This window comes from Bombina bombina, chromosome 2, assembly GCF_027579735.1.
Source record: "Bombina bombina isolate aBomBom1 chromosome 2, aBomBom1.pri, whole genome shotgun sequence".
NCBI classification, from domain to species: Eukaryota; Metazoa; Chordata; class Amphibia; order Anura; family Bombinatoridae; genus Bombina; species Bombina bombina.
In genome coordinates, this window is record NC_069500.1 from 1,213,076,892 (window position 1) to 1,213,094,792 (window position 17,901).

The following is a 17,901-nucleotide window of genomic DNA, read 5'->3' on the forward strand; positions in this document are numbered from 1 at the left end:
TTCGATGGGCAGAGACTCACTCTTGACATCTATCAGCAATCTATATCCCAGGAGTGGAGAACTAGGAAGCGGATTTTCTAAGTCGTCAGACTTTTCATCCGGGGGAGTGGGAGCTCCATCCGGAGGTGTTTGCGGCATTGATTCGTCAATGGGGCACACCGGAATTGGATCTGATGGCATCTCGTCAGAATGCCAAACTTCCTTGTTACGGGTCCAGATCAAGGGATCCCCAAGCAGTACTGATAGATTCTCTAGCAGTACCTTGGTCGTTCAGCCTGGCTTATGTGTTTCCTCCTTTTCCTCTCCTACCTCGTCTGATTGCCAGAATCAAATAGGAGAGGGCTTCGGTAATCTTGTTAGCGCCTGCGTGGCCACGCAGGACTTGGTATGCAGATCTAGTGGAAATGTCATCTCTGCCACCGTGGAAACTGCCACTGAGACAGGACCTTCTCATTCAAGGTCCGTTCCAACATCCAAATCTAGTCAGTAATTGATACCTTGATTCAGGCTCAGAAGCCTGTCACTGGGAAAATTTACCATAAGATATGGCGTAAATATCTTTATCGATGAAATTCCAAGGGCTACTCATGTGGAGTTAGGGTTAGGATTCCTAGGATTTTTTCCTTTCTCCAAGAAGGATTGAAGAAGGGATTATCGGCTAGTTCCTTAAAGGGACAGATTTCTGCTTTGTCAATTTTACTACATAAGCGTCTGGCGGATGTCCCAGACGTTCAGTCTTTTTGTCAGGCTTTAGTCAGAATCAAGCCTGTGTTTAAACCTGTTGCTCCGCCAATGGAGTTTGAATTTAGTTCTAAATGTTCTTCAAGGGGTTCCATTTGAACCCATGCATTCCATAGATATTAAACTTTTATCTTGGAAAGTTTTATTTTTAGTTGCTATCGCTTCTGCTCGAAGAGTTTCTGAGCTTTCTGCGTTACAATGCGACTCGCCTTATCTTATATTCCATTCTGATAAGGTGGTTTTTGGTGCCTTGAAGTTTTACTTACAGACGACCATGGATTTTCGTCAAACTTCTTCTTTATTTGTTGTTTATTCTGGAAAGCGTAGGGGTCAAAAAGCTACGGCTTCCTCTTTCTTTTTGGCTGAAAAGCATCATCCGTTTGGCATACGAGACTGCTGGACAGCAGCCTCCTGAAAAGATTACAGCTCATTCTATTAGAGCGGTGGCTTCCACATGGGCTTTTAAAAACAATGCTTCTGTTGAACAGATTTGTAAGGCTGCGACTTGGTCCTCCCTTCATACCTTTTATAAATTTTACACATTTTATACTTTTGCTTCTTCTGAGGCTATTTTTGGGAGAAAAGTTCTTCAAGCAGTGGTGCCTTCTGTTTAGGTATCTGTCTTGTCCCTCCCGTTCATCCGTGTCCTGTAGCTTTGGTATTGTATCCCACAAGTAAGGATGAATCCGTGGACTCGTATCTAGTAGAAGAAAAGGAAATTTATGCTTACCTGATAAATTGATTTCTTCTACTGTACGAGTCAATGGCCCTCACTGTCATATTAGAAAGATTATATTTTTGTGTTCAAAACTCCAGTCACCTCTGCACCTTCTAGCTTTTCTTTTCTCTTCCTATACCTTCGGTCGAATGACTGGGGGTGGAGAAAAGGGAGGAGCTATATATACAGCTCTGCTGTGGTGCTCTTTGCCACTTCCTGTTAGCAGGAGGATAATATCCTACAAGTAAAGATGAATCCGTGGACTCGTCGTATCGTAGAAGAAATCAATTTATCAGGTAAGCATAAATTTCCTTTTTCCAATACTTAGTATTTCCTACAGTTAAATTCACTAATTATATCTAATTTATTGTAAATTTTCCAACTAAGAATGATTATTGTGTTATTTTATTTTACATTATCTTTAGCATAATGGAATGTGGCCCACAACAAGTTATTTGTGAATGCACCTCCAGTCACTACATTATGGTGTCTTTATTTTAATATCTTTGTTCTTTTACCTAGGGGACAAGAGAGTGCGGGCATTGTTACAAGTGATGGAGCCAGTGTACCGACCTACAGAAAGCATAAGGTAGCATCTTGTATTTACACATCACAGAGCCTATTGTATGATGAATGTTATGTTTAAACAGACTCATTTTAAAGTTTACAATTGTCTGTACTTCTTCAACCTTTTAATCCAAGCTCATAACTTATTAATGTACATTTCTGTCTTTTCTTATTCTTTCTTCACTTCAGCAGTACCGGAGCAGTATCGTGTGCATTCTGTTGGTTTTATAAAATAGTGGACTGTCCTTTTATAAAACAGTGACATAAAAAAATTGAATTTCAACACAAGGTTAACATTCTGACTTCTTTATAGGGGTTAGAGAAAATTTCAGCACCTTGGAAATAGGCAATTTGTCTTTATTAATCAGGTGATGGACCGCTATTTGCATTTAATACAGCTTCCGACCTTCTTGGAATAGATTAATACAAATGTTGAATAGTCTCCATCAGAATGTTGTACCATACGTCTATCAAAACCTCTGCCAATTGCCTCAGATGTTTGAGGGACCCTGCATCTCACTCTGTCGGCTAGGGCAGATGTTGAAGTTCATCTTGTTGCTCCTCAAACTAAGATTGAACTGTTATGGCTGTGTATATGGGAATATTATCATCTAGAAAAATAGCATAATTGTTTGGAAACAACCTTTGTTGCCCAAGTACTTGCTGACAGTAACTTGACCATTTAGGGTAATTATGGGGCCAACCAAATACTAAGATATAGCTGCCAAATCACAGTGTGACAGCTGACGTTACAGTTTAATAGCTGGAGGCAGACAGTCCAAGTTGAACGCTTCACAACCTGCTTTTAGAAATAATGTAAATTACTCATTTGACCCGTTTCCGGTCTTCAGCTCTCCTGGTTTTATGATCATGTCACCATCTTTTTCTCATTTTAGCATTGGTGTCTATGATTAAAGGTTTAGCAATTGCAGCTCTTTTATTGATGTTGGGCTCTGTGAAGTTCTATGTGGACTGTTTTTGTGGAAATAGGGTCTTGAAAGTGGATGTTGATTTCTGCTGTAACTTTTGCTGTAGTAGTTCTGTGCTGTTTGGCCATAATCCTTATTAATGTTCAACGGTCCCTATCATTCAGTTTAGGTTTTCACCTACTATTCTTCTTCGCTGGTGAAGTTTTGCCATGCTGTGTCCGCAGTTATAACCATGGAGACTGTTGCTCTTGAAACAACAAACAATTTGGTTGTTATGGTTTCAGACACACCTGCTAAACGAGCTACCACTATTTGTCCACTTTGAAAGTCTGACAAGTCACCCATTTCACCGACTAGTTGTACTAACTGCTGCTGAATACTACTTGTATTACGCTAGCATACAACCTAGAGAATATAGACATTGAAAAGATAAATAAAAGATCACAACTTTTTTTTTTTTACTGTAGCCTACATAAATAATATTAACCTCCTATAATGTTTTGTCCAAACCTTGTAACTCCTGTGTAAAATCTCAGAAACTTACATGCCACTAGAAACTGATATCAGAGGCTAAAGACACTGCTTGCTCTAACTAATTCATGTGTACGAAGCATACAGAACAAAACACTAAAACAATAAGTTCACAAAATTGTTTAATTGCAGTACCTAAAAGAACAAAATTTAATTGAAACAATTGTGTGTACAACATTTCATTATGTCATTAATGTTCTAAATACCAGGGCTGTACAGTTTGCCTTTGGAAATTTTTGATTTAATTGCAATAACCAAGTTCTATAAAGCAGCTAAATACAAGTCATATGATTGCAATATTTTATTCTGTTCAATTATGAAGTATTCTAAACAACTCCCTTTTATTAATCGTTTCCTCCCTTTTTATTATTAAGGGAATGGGGCTTGTTAGCCATGTGTTCAATGAAGAGAGCTTGAGTAAACTGAATGCCAGTAATCTGGGAATTGGACACACTCGTTATTCAACCACTGGGAATTCAGAACTGGAAAACTGCCAGCCATTTGTGGTGGACACGCTACATGGCAAGATAGCAGTGGCGCATAACGGGGAACTGGTAAATGCAGCCAAGCTCAGGCGAAAGGTAAAATCTCATAAATATGGTGACTGGTGGTTTTTTTTTTTTTTTTTTTTTTTTTTTTTTAACGTAACTCAATATAATAGTGCATGTTACAAACCAAAAGACAAAACTCAGCTTGCATACATATACAGGATGCAAAATCAGTGATTTTTATATGTAGCAGTTGTCTTAAGTGCAGTAATAATTTCTATATGTTTAGAGGAATGTTTAAAAAAAAAAAAAAAAACCCACAAATTTCTATTTTGATATTTGCAGTCACATGTTCTACAGACCTTGAAACTCTGGATAACAAACACTCAGCTCTCTGGGATGTATTGTTTATACTGGTGCCTATTCAAACCTGATTAAAACCAGTCAGGCTGCACATATTTTGTCCTACTTAATAAAAAATAAGAAAATAAAGTCTGGGTAACTTGAAAGAGGTTTTACATAAATACGTTAGAGGGAAGAGATCATACTTTTGGCATGTGAGAATACTTTACTAAGGTAAAGCAAGAGCAGAAATTGTTTCTATTGCAGTCAGTGTATAAGCAATAAAAGCTGAATAATGTGGTTATTTTAGAAATGGGCATAATTTAACCTAGACCAACTAGGACTATGCCCAGAACAGCCGAGTGGGCAGCATATTTTGAAGACTTGCTTTATGGCATGATACCCACCCTCTCCTATATTCTCCAATTCCTTTTATTTTATTACAAAACTGTGAGCTCCGGTTGCCTAGTGTTGGTGCGGGAACTGTCCTATGTCCCTATCCTTAATTTATGAGGAATATGATGTAAATATGAGTTAAAATTATTGGGGGCAATACAACTAAATACACCACTGGTCTGTAAGGTGAGAGAAAATATATATATTATATATATAATTTCTCTCTCTGAGGTGATTTACAAGACACTAATTTAAATCCAGTAAATCAAAATCTGTACTTTGTATCTCATTTCTAGCCAATGGGTTACTTTTATTGAGTATTTCAAGAGCTGCAATCAAGCATTGTTCTTTAAAGGGGCTTTTTAAAATAGTTGCACCAGGCGTTGCATTGCAAATTGCATACTTTTTTATGCATTAAATTATTTTTAAACCAGTTCATTTTATATCTGATAACAGCTTAACTACCTTTCTGAGTACATCAGGTTTTAATGCATTATTACATTCTATAAAACTGAGCCGCTGAACCTAGAACAAGAGTGCATGCAATGATTGTTGTGAGTAAATGTCTCTAATAGTGTTTGATATGAGATAAAAAATATAAAGTAAGGCTGTTGGCAGATATACAATGAACTCCCATGGTTTAAAAATAATTCTGACATGTGGATGGAGACAAACACAGCATTTCGTGTGCAGATAGCTTAGTAAATCATTTTATCATGCAACATCACAGCTTATATTCCATGAGGTCCCAGCTTTCTGCACCGCACCAGGGATGTACACACAGTAGGAGTCTCTCTGCAAGCATCAAGAAATTCCCCAAACTCCCTAAACAAGTGAGTTGTGCAGCTACAGAAATAAAAGTTACTCCTGCAACAGTTTTAACAAGCAGCCTGAAAATAGGATGTTTCCTCTGCTACAGTAGTGGTACTGTGATATGAACTTAGTTAAGGACCTTACCGGTACTGGATGTGCCCACTGCCTGCCCTCTCCTCTCACTTGCTGCTTTTGACTCCGTTTTGCGCCAACCAGGCTCTTCCTCCCTCACTCAGACATCACGTGGCTCTTACTCGCACAGCAAAATTTGTGCGGTTAAGAAGGTTAGGAGCTGGGTTGGGGGCGGCGCTACAGGCACTAAGAAATAAGTGCTAAGGGCTTGAAGCCTACACTTCTATCTATCGTACATGCGGTGCGATAGAAGTAAAATGTCAATTTATATTTTTTTGCAAAATTGGACTGGAACCTTTTTTGGCTGAATAAATATAATTTTTCCAAAAGGGGTGCTATTGGAAAAATTATATTTATTTAGCCAAAAAGTTTTTTTTGTTTTGTGTTTTTTCTCTCAGGGCTCTGAGAGGGTTCACGTGCGCCTGTGCTCCTATAGAGGAGCCTCCACTGTATCCATTTGAACATAATTTACATAATTTTTCTTCTGATGACCATTTTAATTGTGTGTTTTAGATTAAGATATAAAAAATGAACATGCTCTAATTTGTTAGAACATGTAATTTGAAGATTAACGACCCTGCACATTTATGTGTTTTACCCCTGCAAAGGGGTTAAACATATAGTAGAAGTATCACTCAGGACCTACAGAGCACTGCTGGTCCCGAGCGGAAACTGCCACTGACCCAAACAGCAGCACTAGTTGCACAACCCAGCTGTGTAACTAGAGCCACTGATTGGATCAGTGACATTTTCTGCTCAGAACCAGCAGTGTTCTGCAGGTCCTGAGTGGTTCTTCTGAAAAGGGGTTAAACACATAGAGGCGCAGGGCTGCTAGTTTAAAAAAATAGGTGCTCTGATGAATTAGAGCATGTAATGTTTCCACTATAATAGCCATTTCATTTAGAAATGAGGCCTTCATCCATACAAACAAAATCCAAAAATACATACATACTAGAATCTATAAAAACATATTTATCAGTTAATGTAGAAAGGATAAAAAGCCTCATTATTATAATGTCAAACCTGTGTGTCCCATTTAACCCTGTAAATCACTAATATCTAATGTTAATCTGCTATAATACACGTATCAACATAATTGTGCAGTGCTATCCTATTGTATAAGTGAAATGTATATTTTATTATCATTCTTTTTTCTCATTGAATCTTTTAAAATTTTCTTCAATATGGACTTTTATTTGAACAGTTAATGCGTCATGGCGTGGGGCTCTCTACTAGTTCTGATAGCGAACTAATAACACAGTTACTGGCCTTCACTCCACCTATGGAGAAAGATCATACACCAGACTGGATAGCACGGTAAGTATTTGTGCTGCTTCACATGATATTGGAGACAAGAGACACCAGCAAAGATGAAACCGATATGACAATATCTGTCTGTGTTTTATAATATATATATATATATATATAAAGAATTCCTATTATTACCACCTAGTCATTGATCAGTTTGACCTTCAAGCATGCCAGTGGGTTAAGTAATGGGGGTCTGGTGACTTGGCTGGACCGTCTAATGGCAGATTGTAGGTGGTCTCTGGTTTCAAATGGTGAAAACGAGATGTTTTATAGAAAATGTTGAGCTGCTGAATAGAGATTTTTGCATATTCCAAATTTAATACAAATTTTCGTACGTTCGAATAAAATTTCCAATGTTTATCAAACATTCTAATTTCAAATATTAGTATTTTAATTAACATTCGGTAATATTCGTTTGAATATTCAAATTTTATGTTTATTTTCCAATATAAAATCAAATTCTTAAAAGCGAATTCGAAATAATGCAAATCCATGTCGATTTTGAATGTTCATAATATATCGAATATACACATTCAAATTTGAAAATAACATTCAATATTCGAATTTTAAAGAATTATTTGTTCTACCATTCGAATTTCGATTTAGCCACATTCACTCATGCCTACTGGAGAACATGCAATTAATTTTGAGAGACCAGAAATATGTTCGATTGTCACAACTGGGTGATATCTTGCTATTGATGTTACATTCAGAAATCGCTATGATGTCTTAAAGGGACATTGTTTTATATTAAAGGGACATAGTACACTAGAATTTTCTTTGCATAAATATTTTGTAGCTGATCCATTTATATAACCCATCTGGGAGTTCTTTGTAAAAATGTAAAAAAAAATGTTTTGCTTATTTTTAATTAAGATTGTGCTGATTTTAAGACTCCTAACCACACCCCAACGTTTTAGATTTATACCGATGCCTACAGACTCCTGCTTGTGTAATGACTTTTCATATGCAGGGGAGGGGAGAGGGTCTGCTCTTTCTGCTTTATAAGCCCATTTCATTGGGTGCCCCAGCCTAACCTCATCAACAGTGCTAAACTGGGAGCTTCTAAGTACGCTTGAAAAATATTTTTTTACTGGAGTTTAACATCAGTATCTGTGCATAGTCTTTATAGTAGTGTCTATTACATGCAGTTATATGAACATTGGTGTATACTGTCCCTTTAAATACTGATTAGTCAAATAACTACTTACTAAGGCCTAGATTTAGAGTTCGGCGGTAAAAGGGCTGTTAACGCTCCGCGGGTTTTTTTCTGGCCGCACCATAAATTTAACTCTGGTATCGAGAGTTCTAACAAATGCTGCGTTAGGCTCCAAAAAAGGAGCGTAGAGCATTTTTACCGCAAATGCAACTCTCGATACCAGAGCTGCTTACGGACGCGGCCGGCATCAAAAACGTGCTCGTGCACGATTCTCCCATAGGAAACAATGGGGCTGTTTGAGCTGAAAAAAAACCTAACACCTGCAAAAAAGCAGCGTTCAGCTCCTAACGCAGCCCCATTGTTTCCTATGGGGAAACACTTCCTACGTCTGCACCTAACACTCTAACATGTACCCCGAGTCTAAACACCCCTAACCTTACACTTATTAACCCCTAATCTGCCGCCCACGCTATCGCTGACCCCTGCATTACACTTTTAACCCCTAATCTGCCGCTCCGTAAAACGCCGCCACCTACGTTATCCCTATGTACCCCTAATCTGCTGCCCTAACATCGCCGACCCCTATGTTATATTTATTAACCCCTAATCTGCCCCCCACAACGTCGCCGACACCTACCTACACTTATTAACCCCTAATCTGCCGAGCGGACCTGAGCGCTACTATAATAAAGTTATTAACCCCTAATCCGCCTCACTAACCCTATCATAAATAGTATTAACCCCTAATCTGCCCTCCCTAACATCGCCGACACCTACCTTCAATTATTAACCCCTAAACTTCCGATCGGAGCTCACCGCTATTCTAATAAATGGATTAACCCCTAAAGCTAAGTCTAACCCTAACACTAACACCCCCCTAAGTTAAATATAATTTTTATCTAACGAAATAAATTAACTCTTATTAAATAACTTATTCCTATTTAAAGCTAAATACTTACCTGTAAAATAAATCCTAATATAGCTACAATATAAATTATAATTATATTATAGCTATTTTAGGATTAATATTTATTTTACAGGCAACTTTGTAATTATTTTAACCAGGTACAATAGCTATTAAATAGTTAAGAACTATTTAATAGTTACCTAGTTAAAATAATAACAAATTTACCTGTAAAATAAATCCTAACCTAAGTTATAATTAAACCTAACACTACCCTATCAATAAAATAATTAAATAAACTACCTACAATTACCTACAATTAACCTAACACTACACTATCAATAAATTAATTAAACACAATTGCTACAAATAAATACAATTAAATAAACTATCTAAAGTACAAAAAATAAAAAAAGAACTAAGTTACAGAAAATAAAAAAATATTTACAAACATAAGAAAAATATTACAACAATTTTAAACTAATTACACCTACTCTAAGCCCCCTAATAAAATAACAAAGCCCCCCAAAATAAAAAATTCCCTACCCTATTCTAAATTAAAAAAGTTACAAGCTCTTTTACCTTACCAGCCCTGAACAGGGCCCTTTGCGGGGCATGCCCCAAGAATTTCAGCTCTTTTGCCTGTAAAAGAATAAATACAATACCCCCCCCCCCCAACATTACAACCCACCACCCACATACCCCTAATCTAACCCAAACCCCCCTTAAATAAACCTAACACTAAGCCCCTGAAGATCTTCCTACCTTGTCTTCACCATCCAGGTATCACCGATCCGTCCTGGCTCCAAGATCTTCATCCAACCCAAGCGGGGGTTGGCGATCCATAATCCGGTGCTCCAAAGTCTTCCTCCTATCCGGCAAGAAGAGGACATCCGGACCGGCAAACATCTTCTCCAAGCGGCATCTTCGATCTTCTTCCATCCGGTGCGGAGCGGGTCCATCTTGAAGCAGGCGACGCGGATCCATCCTCTTCTTCCGATGTCTCCCGACTAATGACGGTTCCTTTAAGGGACGTCATCCAAGATGGCGTCCCTCGAATTCCGATTGGCTGATAGGATTCTATCAGCCAATCGGAATTAAGGTAGGAATTTTCTGATTGGCTGATGGAATCAGCCAATCAGAATCAAGTTCAATCCGATTGGCCGATCCCATCAGCCAATCAGATTGAGCTCGCATTCTATTGGCTGATCGGAACAGCCAATAGAATGCGAGCTCAATCTGATTGGCTGATTGGATCAGCCAATCGGATTGAACTTGATTCCTATCAGCCAATCGGAATTCGAGGGACGCCATCTTGGATGACGTCCCTTAAAGGAACCGTCATTAGTCGGGAGACATCGGAAGAAGAGGATGGATCCGCGTCGCCTGCTTCAAGATGGACCCGCTCCGCACCGGATGGAAGAAGATCGAAGATGCCGCTTGGAGAAGATGTTTGCCGGTCCGGATGTCCTCTTCTTGCCGGATAGGAGGAAGACTTTGGAGCACCGGATTATGGATCGCCAACCCCCGCTTGGGTTGGATGAAGATCTTGGAGCCAGGACGGATCGGTGATACCTGGATGGTGAAGACAAGGTAGGAAGATCTTCAGGGGCTTAGTGTTAGGTTTATTTAAGGGGGGTTTGGGTTAGATTAGGGGTATGTGGGTGGTGGGTTGTAATGTTGGGGGGGTATTGTATTTATTCTTTTACAGGCAAAAGAGCTGAAATTCTTGGGGCATGCCCCGCAAAGGGCCCTGTTCAGGGCTGGTAAGGTAAAAGAGCTTGTAACTTTTTTAATTTAGAATAGGGTAGGGAATTTTTTATTTTGGGGGGCTTTGTTATTTTATTAGGGGGCTTAGAGTAGGTGTAATTAGTTTAAAATTGTTGTAATATTTTTCTTATGTTTGTAAATATTTTTTTATTTTCTGTAACTTAGTTCTTTTTTATTTTTTGTACTTTAGCTAGTTTATTTAATTGTATGTATTTGTAGCAATTGTGTTTAATTTATTTATTGATAGTTTAGTGTTAGGTTAATTGTAGATAATTGTAGGTAGTTTATTTAATTATTTTATTGATAGGGTAGTGTTAGGTTTAATTATAACTTAGGTTAGGATTTATTTTACAGGTAAATTTGTTATTATTTTAACTAGGTAACTATTAAATAGTTCTTAACTATTTAATAGCTATTGTACCTGGTTATAATAATTACAAAGTTGCCTGTAAAATAAATATTAATCCTAAAATAGCTATAATATAATTATAATTTATATTGTAGCTATATTAGGATTTATTTTACAGGTAAGTATTTAGCTTTAAATAGGAATAAGTTATTTAATAAGAGTTAATTTATTTCGTTAGATAAAAATTATATTTAACTTAGGGGGGTGTTAGTGTTAGGGTTAGACTTAGCTTTAGGGGTTAATCCATTTATTAGAATAGCGGTGAGCTCCGATCGGAAGTTTAGGGGTTAATAATTGAAGGTAGGTGTCGGCGATGTTAGGGAGGGCAGATTAGGGGTTAATACTATTTATGATAGGGTTAGTGAGGCGGATTAGGGGTTAATAACTTTATTATAGTAGCGCTCAGGTCCGCTCGGCAGATTAGGAGTTAATAAGTGTAGGCAGGTGTCGGCGACGTTGAGGGGGGCAGATTAGGGGTTAATAAATATAATATAGGGGTCGGCGGTGTTAGGGGCAGCAGATTAGGGGTACATAGGGATAACGTAGGTGGCGGCGATTTGCGGTCGGAAGATTAGGGGTTAATTATTGTAAGTAGCTGGCGGCGACGTTGTGGGGGGCAGGTTAGGGGTGAATAAATATAATACAGGGGTCGGCGGGGTTAGGGGCAGCAGATTAGGGGTACATAAATATAACGTAGGTGGCGGTCGGCAGATTAGGGGTTAAAAATTTTAATCGAGTGGCGGCGGTGTGGGGGGACCTCGGTTTAGGGGTACATAGGTAGTTTATGGGTGTTAGTGTACTTTAGGGTACAGTAGTTAAGAGCTTTATAAACCGGCGTTAGCCAGAAAGCTCTTAACTCCTGCTATTTTCAGGCGGCTGGAGTTTTGTCGTTAGAGCTCTAACGCTCACTTCGGAAACGACTCTAAATACCGGCGTTAGAAAGATCCCATTGAAAAGATAGGCTACGCAAATGGCGTAGGGGGATCTGCGGTATGGAAAAGTCGCGGCTGAAAAGTGAGCGTTAGACCCTTTAATCACTGACTCCAAATACCAGCGGGCGGCCAAAACCAGCGTTAGGAGCCTCTAACGCTGGTTTTGACGGCTACCGCCGAACTCTAAATCTAGGCCCTAATGTTTTAAAAGCAGAATTTGCTCTTTTGGCCTCTCTAGGTAGCATTGGAAAATTCACAATTTTTTCACAAAAGCAAGGTATTTTATGGCAAATGCAAACACACAAAATGTATATAATTTTTCCATTTTTAGTGTCTATTTTTAAACCATGCATAATAAAAAAAAAAACCTTCTAAAATGCAATAATAAAATAAATACAAATTATGGAAAATGTGAACTGTATTTGCATTTCATTGTCCAGTGCTGCGTAACCTTAAAGGGACAGTAAAGTCAAAATTAAACATTCATGATTTAGATAGAGCATGCTATGTTAACTTTCCATTTTACTCATATTATCAAATATGCTTTGTTCTCTTGGTATCCTTCATTACAGAGTAAACCTAGGTAGGCTTGTAGGAGCTTAGAATTGTGCATGTGTCTAGCAATATATGGCAGCAGTGTTTGCAGCTATGTATAACATTGCTAAACATTGTTGCAGACACTGCTGCCAAATGGATTACTCTACTTACTCCTACTTGCTCCCAGGATTACTCTTTAATAAAGGATACCAAGAGAACTAAGCAAAATTAATAGGAGTTTTTTTAACATTTCATGCTCTATCCTTTACGTTTTAAGTTTAATTTTACTTTTACTGTTCCTTTTAAATGCTTTATAAACAAATGATCTGTAAAAAAAATTTTTATTTTTTTTCCATACAAACTACATATAGTTTATTTGGAAATATCTAAAATTGTTTAAAGCCACCTTTTGCTCCACTGGTGACATTTGAGGAAAAGTATTGTGAAAGCTTACATACACAATTGAGGTTTAGCAATTAAGCAATCATGTATACAATTATTTGGTATTACTGATTAAATAAATACTTTTTTAAGTTTTCAATAAATTAAACTATCCTTAAACCAGGTGTCGACAAATCCAAAATTAGGCTCTGTCCCCCTAGCGTAAAGTCATACTTTTTCCCTGCTGGCTGAAAATGTAGTTCAATGATGGCCTAACGTTCCTGGCTCCTAGATTTTAAACAACTTTTTCAAGCCCTGCATTAAACCCTTTAGTAATGTTAAACTTTTCAAATAACATAAGAGCCATTATAGTGGAAACATAACATGCTCTTATAGGCATGTAATTTTTAACATTAGCGACCCTGTAATGCTGTGTGTAACCTATGCAAATGAGTTAAATGCATAGTTAAATTACCAAGTAAGAGCCTCAGAGCACTGCAGGATCCGAGGGGAAACAGACTATCGGTCAATCAGCAGTTGTGGTCGCACTGAGTTGTGCAACTGCTGATCCAGTCATCGGTGACCAGCAGTGCTCTGGGGCTCCTAAGTGGTACGTTAGCCCCCGTAAAAGGGTTAAAAACACAGCATTGCACGATTGCTAGTGCGAAAATGACATGCTCTAACAAATAAGAGCATATAATTCTCTACTTGAATGGTCCTATAAAGAGTAAGGAAGGATAATACCCTACAACTTTTCATTTTGTGTTTCAGAATAAAAAATATTATGAATGAGACTCTTACATCATACTCCCTGCTTGTCATGCACCATGATGTCATCTATGCTGTACGTGATCCCTATGGCAATCGGCCCCTGTGCATTGGACGTCTCATTCCAGTGAATGCTGAAGACAAAAGTAAGTTATGGGTATTGGTGTGTCTTTTGGAAGTCGTCTTGGGGTAAAGGGTTAATTTAAAAAGACTTTGGTAAGACTTAATGTTGTTGTGGTTAGTTTTATTAAAGTAGTAGTGTCCATGGTGTATAGGAATCATAATGGTGGAGGTTAAATGAGGTTTTTTGCAGTGTAGGTGGTCATATTTGAGATAGGTGTAACTCATTTGGTATTGCAGAACTGGCTAAAGTCTCAAAACTGACCCCAAAACTATATATATAGATAGATAGATAGATTGATTGATTTTGGGCCCATTTTGGTATATTTCATGCCACCATTGGACTGCCAAATGTGATCATATATTTTAAAATAAAAAAATAAAAACATTAGCTTTTCACAAACTTTAGGTTTCTCACTTAAATTATTTACACACAACTCCAGTCATAAGAAAAATGTTTGTAAAAGCTTCTCTAGGATCCTCTTTCCTCAGAAGTAGCAGACATGCATGGCTATGCCATTGGTTTCTGGTAATTAGAAGGCTGCTAATTGCAGCTGCACATCACACTTCTGAAATTCCTAGCAGTAAAAGGGTTAATCAGTTAGATGTTAAGGGTAATATTTGCTGTAGTGTAGGGATTACCCTCCCACCTCCGTGATTGCTTTCAAAACAGCTCCCCCCCCCCACACACACACACATTGGTCATCACCATCTTAGGTACTGGTAGACAGTATGCAATTAAGGGCTTTTTTAATATTTATTTATTTTTCATTTCTGTAGTGTAGGGATTCATCTGCAACCTCCCTCCTCAGAAATGGCTCGATTCCCCCCACCCAAGCACTGCTATCTTTGTCACTGGCAGTATCCCAGTATGAAGTCTTGGGGGTTGTGGTTCTGTTTGTTTTTTTTGTTGTTGTTTTTTTTTAAGTGTTGGAATCCCCCTCACCCTCCCCAACTTACTCCTCCAAATTATCAAGCTCTTTTTTTTTTCCTTTCCTGTAGTTTAGGGACCCCCCCTCCAACTGTTCTTTTTTTTCCTGTGGTGTAGTGACCCATCCATCCCTATTCCCTCCCGAGATCTATTGTGTGGTGTAGGGACCTGCCTCACTCCATCCATCCCACACCTCCCACCAGCACGTACCGCACTGATACATTCAGTGACACTGTTTGTATCAGATCCGTTGCCATTGGAAGTACAAACAATGCTCCCTTACCTGTAAGAAGGCAAATGCTTTTTGCCCGCAGCTGAGGTGTGCCAGAGTGTTGGACTTAGGTATTATGTCAACACCTTTGATAAAGCAGGAGTGAAACGTGTCAGGCGTTTTGTGGCATGATTGGGTCCTGGCCAGGGGCCTCTGGCCACTTTTATTATTCAATCTATTGATGGATATTTTTTTGATTATTAGTTGTTTTTTATATACCAGCCTATTAGGGGAACACCCAGCTTTCTTAAATAATTATATTGGAGGAACACGTGAGAATAGCAGATTGCCAATCCCTTTTTGTGGTGCTTCATATGGAGACTTAGTAGTCACTGGTAGATTTTATTCAGGGATCTTTTTGTTTCGTGTTGCCCGATGTAATGGGGATAGTTACCCACCTTGTACTTTTCTGGTATTAGGCAGTTATTTGATATTAGAATCTTATTGTTAATATATATTATATTATCTTATTGTGAACTGGACCACCCATGCCCCTTTATGTGGATCATTTTTTTGTTTTTAATTGTTTTTAACCATTTATTTTCTTTTAACTCTATTCTTTATTTTAAAAGCTAAGTTTTAGTTATCTTTTCTCCAACATAGGTGTGTCCGGTCCACGGCGTCATCCTTACTTGTGGGATATTCTCCTCCCCAACAGGAAATGGCAAAGAGCCCAGCAAAGCTGGTCACATGATCCCTCCTAGGCTCCGCCTACCCCAGTCATTCTCTTTGCCGTTGTACAGGCAACATCTCCACGGAGATGGCTTAGAGTTTTTTAGTGTTTAACTGTAGTTTTTCATTATTCAATCAAGAGTTTGTTATTTTCAAATAGTGCTGGTACGTACTATTTACTCAGAAACAGAAAAGAGATGAAGAATTCTGTTTGTATGAGGAAAATGATTTTAGCAACCGTAACTAAAATCCATGGCTGTTCCACACAGGACTGTTGAGAGCATTAACTTCAGTTGGGGGAACAGTTTGCAGTCCTTTGCTGCTTGAGGTATGACACATTCTAACAAGACGATGTAATGCTGGAAGCTGTCATTTTCCCTATGGGATCCGGTAAGCCATGTTTATTACGATTGTAAATAAGGGCTTCACAAGGGCTTATTTAGACTGTAGACATTTTTTGGGCTAAATCGATTGATATTAACACTTATTTAGCCTTGAGGAATCATTTATTCTGGGTTTTTTGATATAATTATATCGGCAGGCACTGTTTTAGACACCTTATTCTTTAGGGGCTTTCCCAAAGCATAGGCAGAGTCTCATTTTCGCGCCGGTGTTGCGCACTTGTTTTTGAGAGGCATGGCATGCAGTCGCATGTGAGAGGAGCTCTGATACTGATAAAAGACTTCTGAAGGCATCATTTGGTATCGTATTCCCCTTGGGTTTGGTTGGGTCTCAGCAAAGCAGATACCAGGGACTGTAAAGGGGTTAAAGCTTAAAACGGCTCCGGTTCCGTTATTTTAAGGGTTAAAGCTTCCAAAATTGGTGTGCAATATTTTCAAGGCTTTAAGACACTGTGGTGAAAGTTTGGTGAATTTTGAACAATTCCTTCATGTTTTTTCGCAATTGCAGTAATAAAGTGTGTTCAGTTTAAAATTTAAAGTGACAGTAACGGTTTTATTTCAAAACGTTTTTTTGTACTTTCTTATCAAGTTTATGCCTGTTTAACATGTCTGAACTACCAGATAGACTGTGTTCTGAATGTGGGGAAGCCAGAATTCCTATTCATTTAAATAAATGTGATTTATGTGATAATGACAATGATGCCCAAGATGATTCCTCAAGTGAGGGGAGTAAGCATGGTACTGCATCATTCCCTCCTTCGTCTACACGAGTCTTGCCCACTCAGGAGGCCCCTAGTACATCTAGCGCGCCAATACTCCTTACTATGCAACAATTAACGGCTGTAATGGATAATTCTGTCAAAAACATTTTAGCCAAAATGAACCCTTGTCAGCGTAAGCGTGGATGCTCTGTTTTAGTTACTGAAGAGCATGACGACGCTGATATTAATATCTCTGAAGGGCCCCTAACCCAATCTGAGGGAGCCAGGGAGGTTTTGTCTGAGGGAGAAATTACTGATTTAGGGAACATTTCTCAGCAGGCTGAATCTGATGTGATTACTTTTAAATTTAAATTGGAACATCTCCGCATTTTGCTTAAGGAGGTATTATCCACTCTGGATGATTGTGAAAATTTGGTCATCCCAGAGAAACTATGTAAAATGGACAAGTTCCTAGAGGTGCCGGGGCTCCCAGAAGCTTTTCCTATACCCAAGCGGGTGGCGGACATTGTTAATAAAGAATGGGAAAGGCCCGGTATTCCTTTCGTCCCTCCCCCCATATTTAAAAAATTGTTTCCTATGGTCGACCCCAGAAAGGACTTATGGCAGTCAGTCCCCAAGGTCGAGGGAGCGGTTTCTACTTTAAACAAACGCACCACTATTCCCTTAGAGGATAGTTGTGCTTTCAAAGATCCTATGGATAAAAAATTAGAAGGTTTGCTTAAAAAGATGTTTGTTCAGCAGGGTTACCTTCTACAACCCATTTCATGCATTGTCCCTGTCACTACAGCCGCATATTTCTGGTTTGATGAACTGATTAAGGTGCTCGATAGTGACTCTCCTCCTTATGAGGAGATTATGGACAGAGTCAATGCTCTCAAATTGGCTAATTCTTTCACTCTAGACGCCTCTTTGCAATTGGCTAAGTTAGCGGCTAAGAATTCTGGGTTTGCTATTGT

General features: G+C 38.5%; 1 protein-coding gene across 1 annotated transcript in view; it reads left to right on the forward strand.

Annotated features, from left to right (window-relative positions):
* LOC128650191 (amidophosphoribosyltransferase) overlaps positions 1-17,901 on the forward strand; it is a gene marked incomplete in the record, with an annotated part of 250,484 nt that overhangs the window by 40,537 nt on the left and 192,046 nt on the right. The window contains 4 exon segments of the mRNA XM_053703937.1: positions 1,982-2,048; positions 3,861-4,067; positions 6,862-6,974; positions 13,832-13,974. Of these exon segments, the coding sequence (XP_053559912.1) occupies positions 1,982-2,048; positions 3,861-4,067; positions 6,862-6,974; positions 13,832-13,974 (530 nt within the window).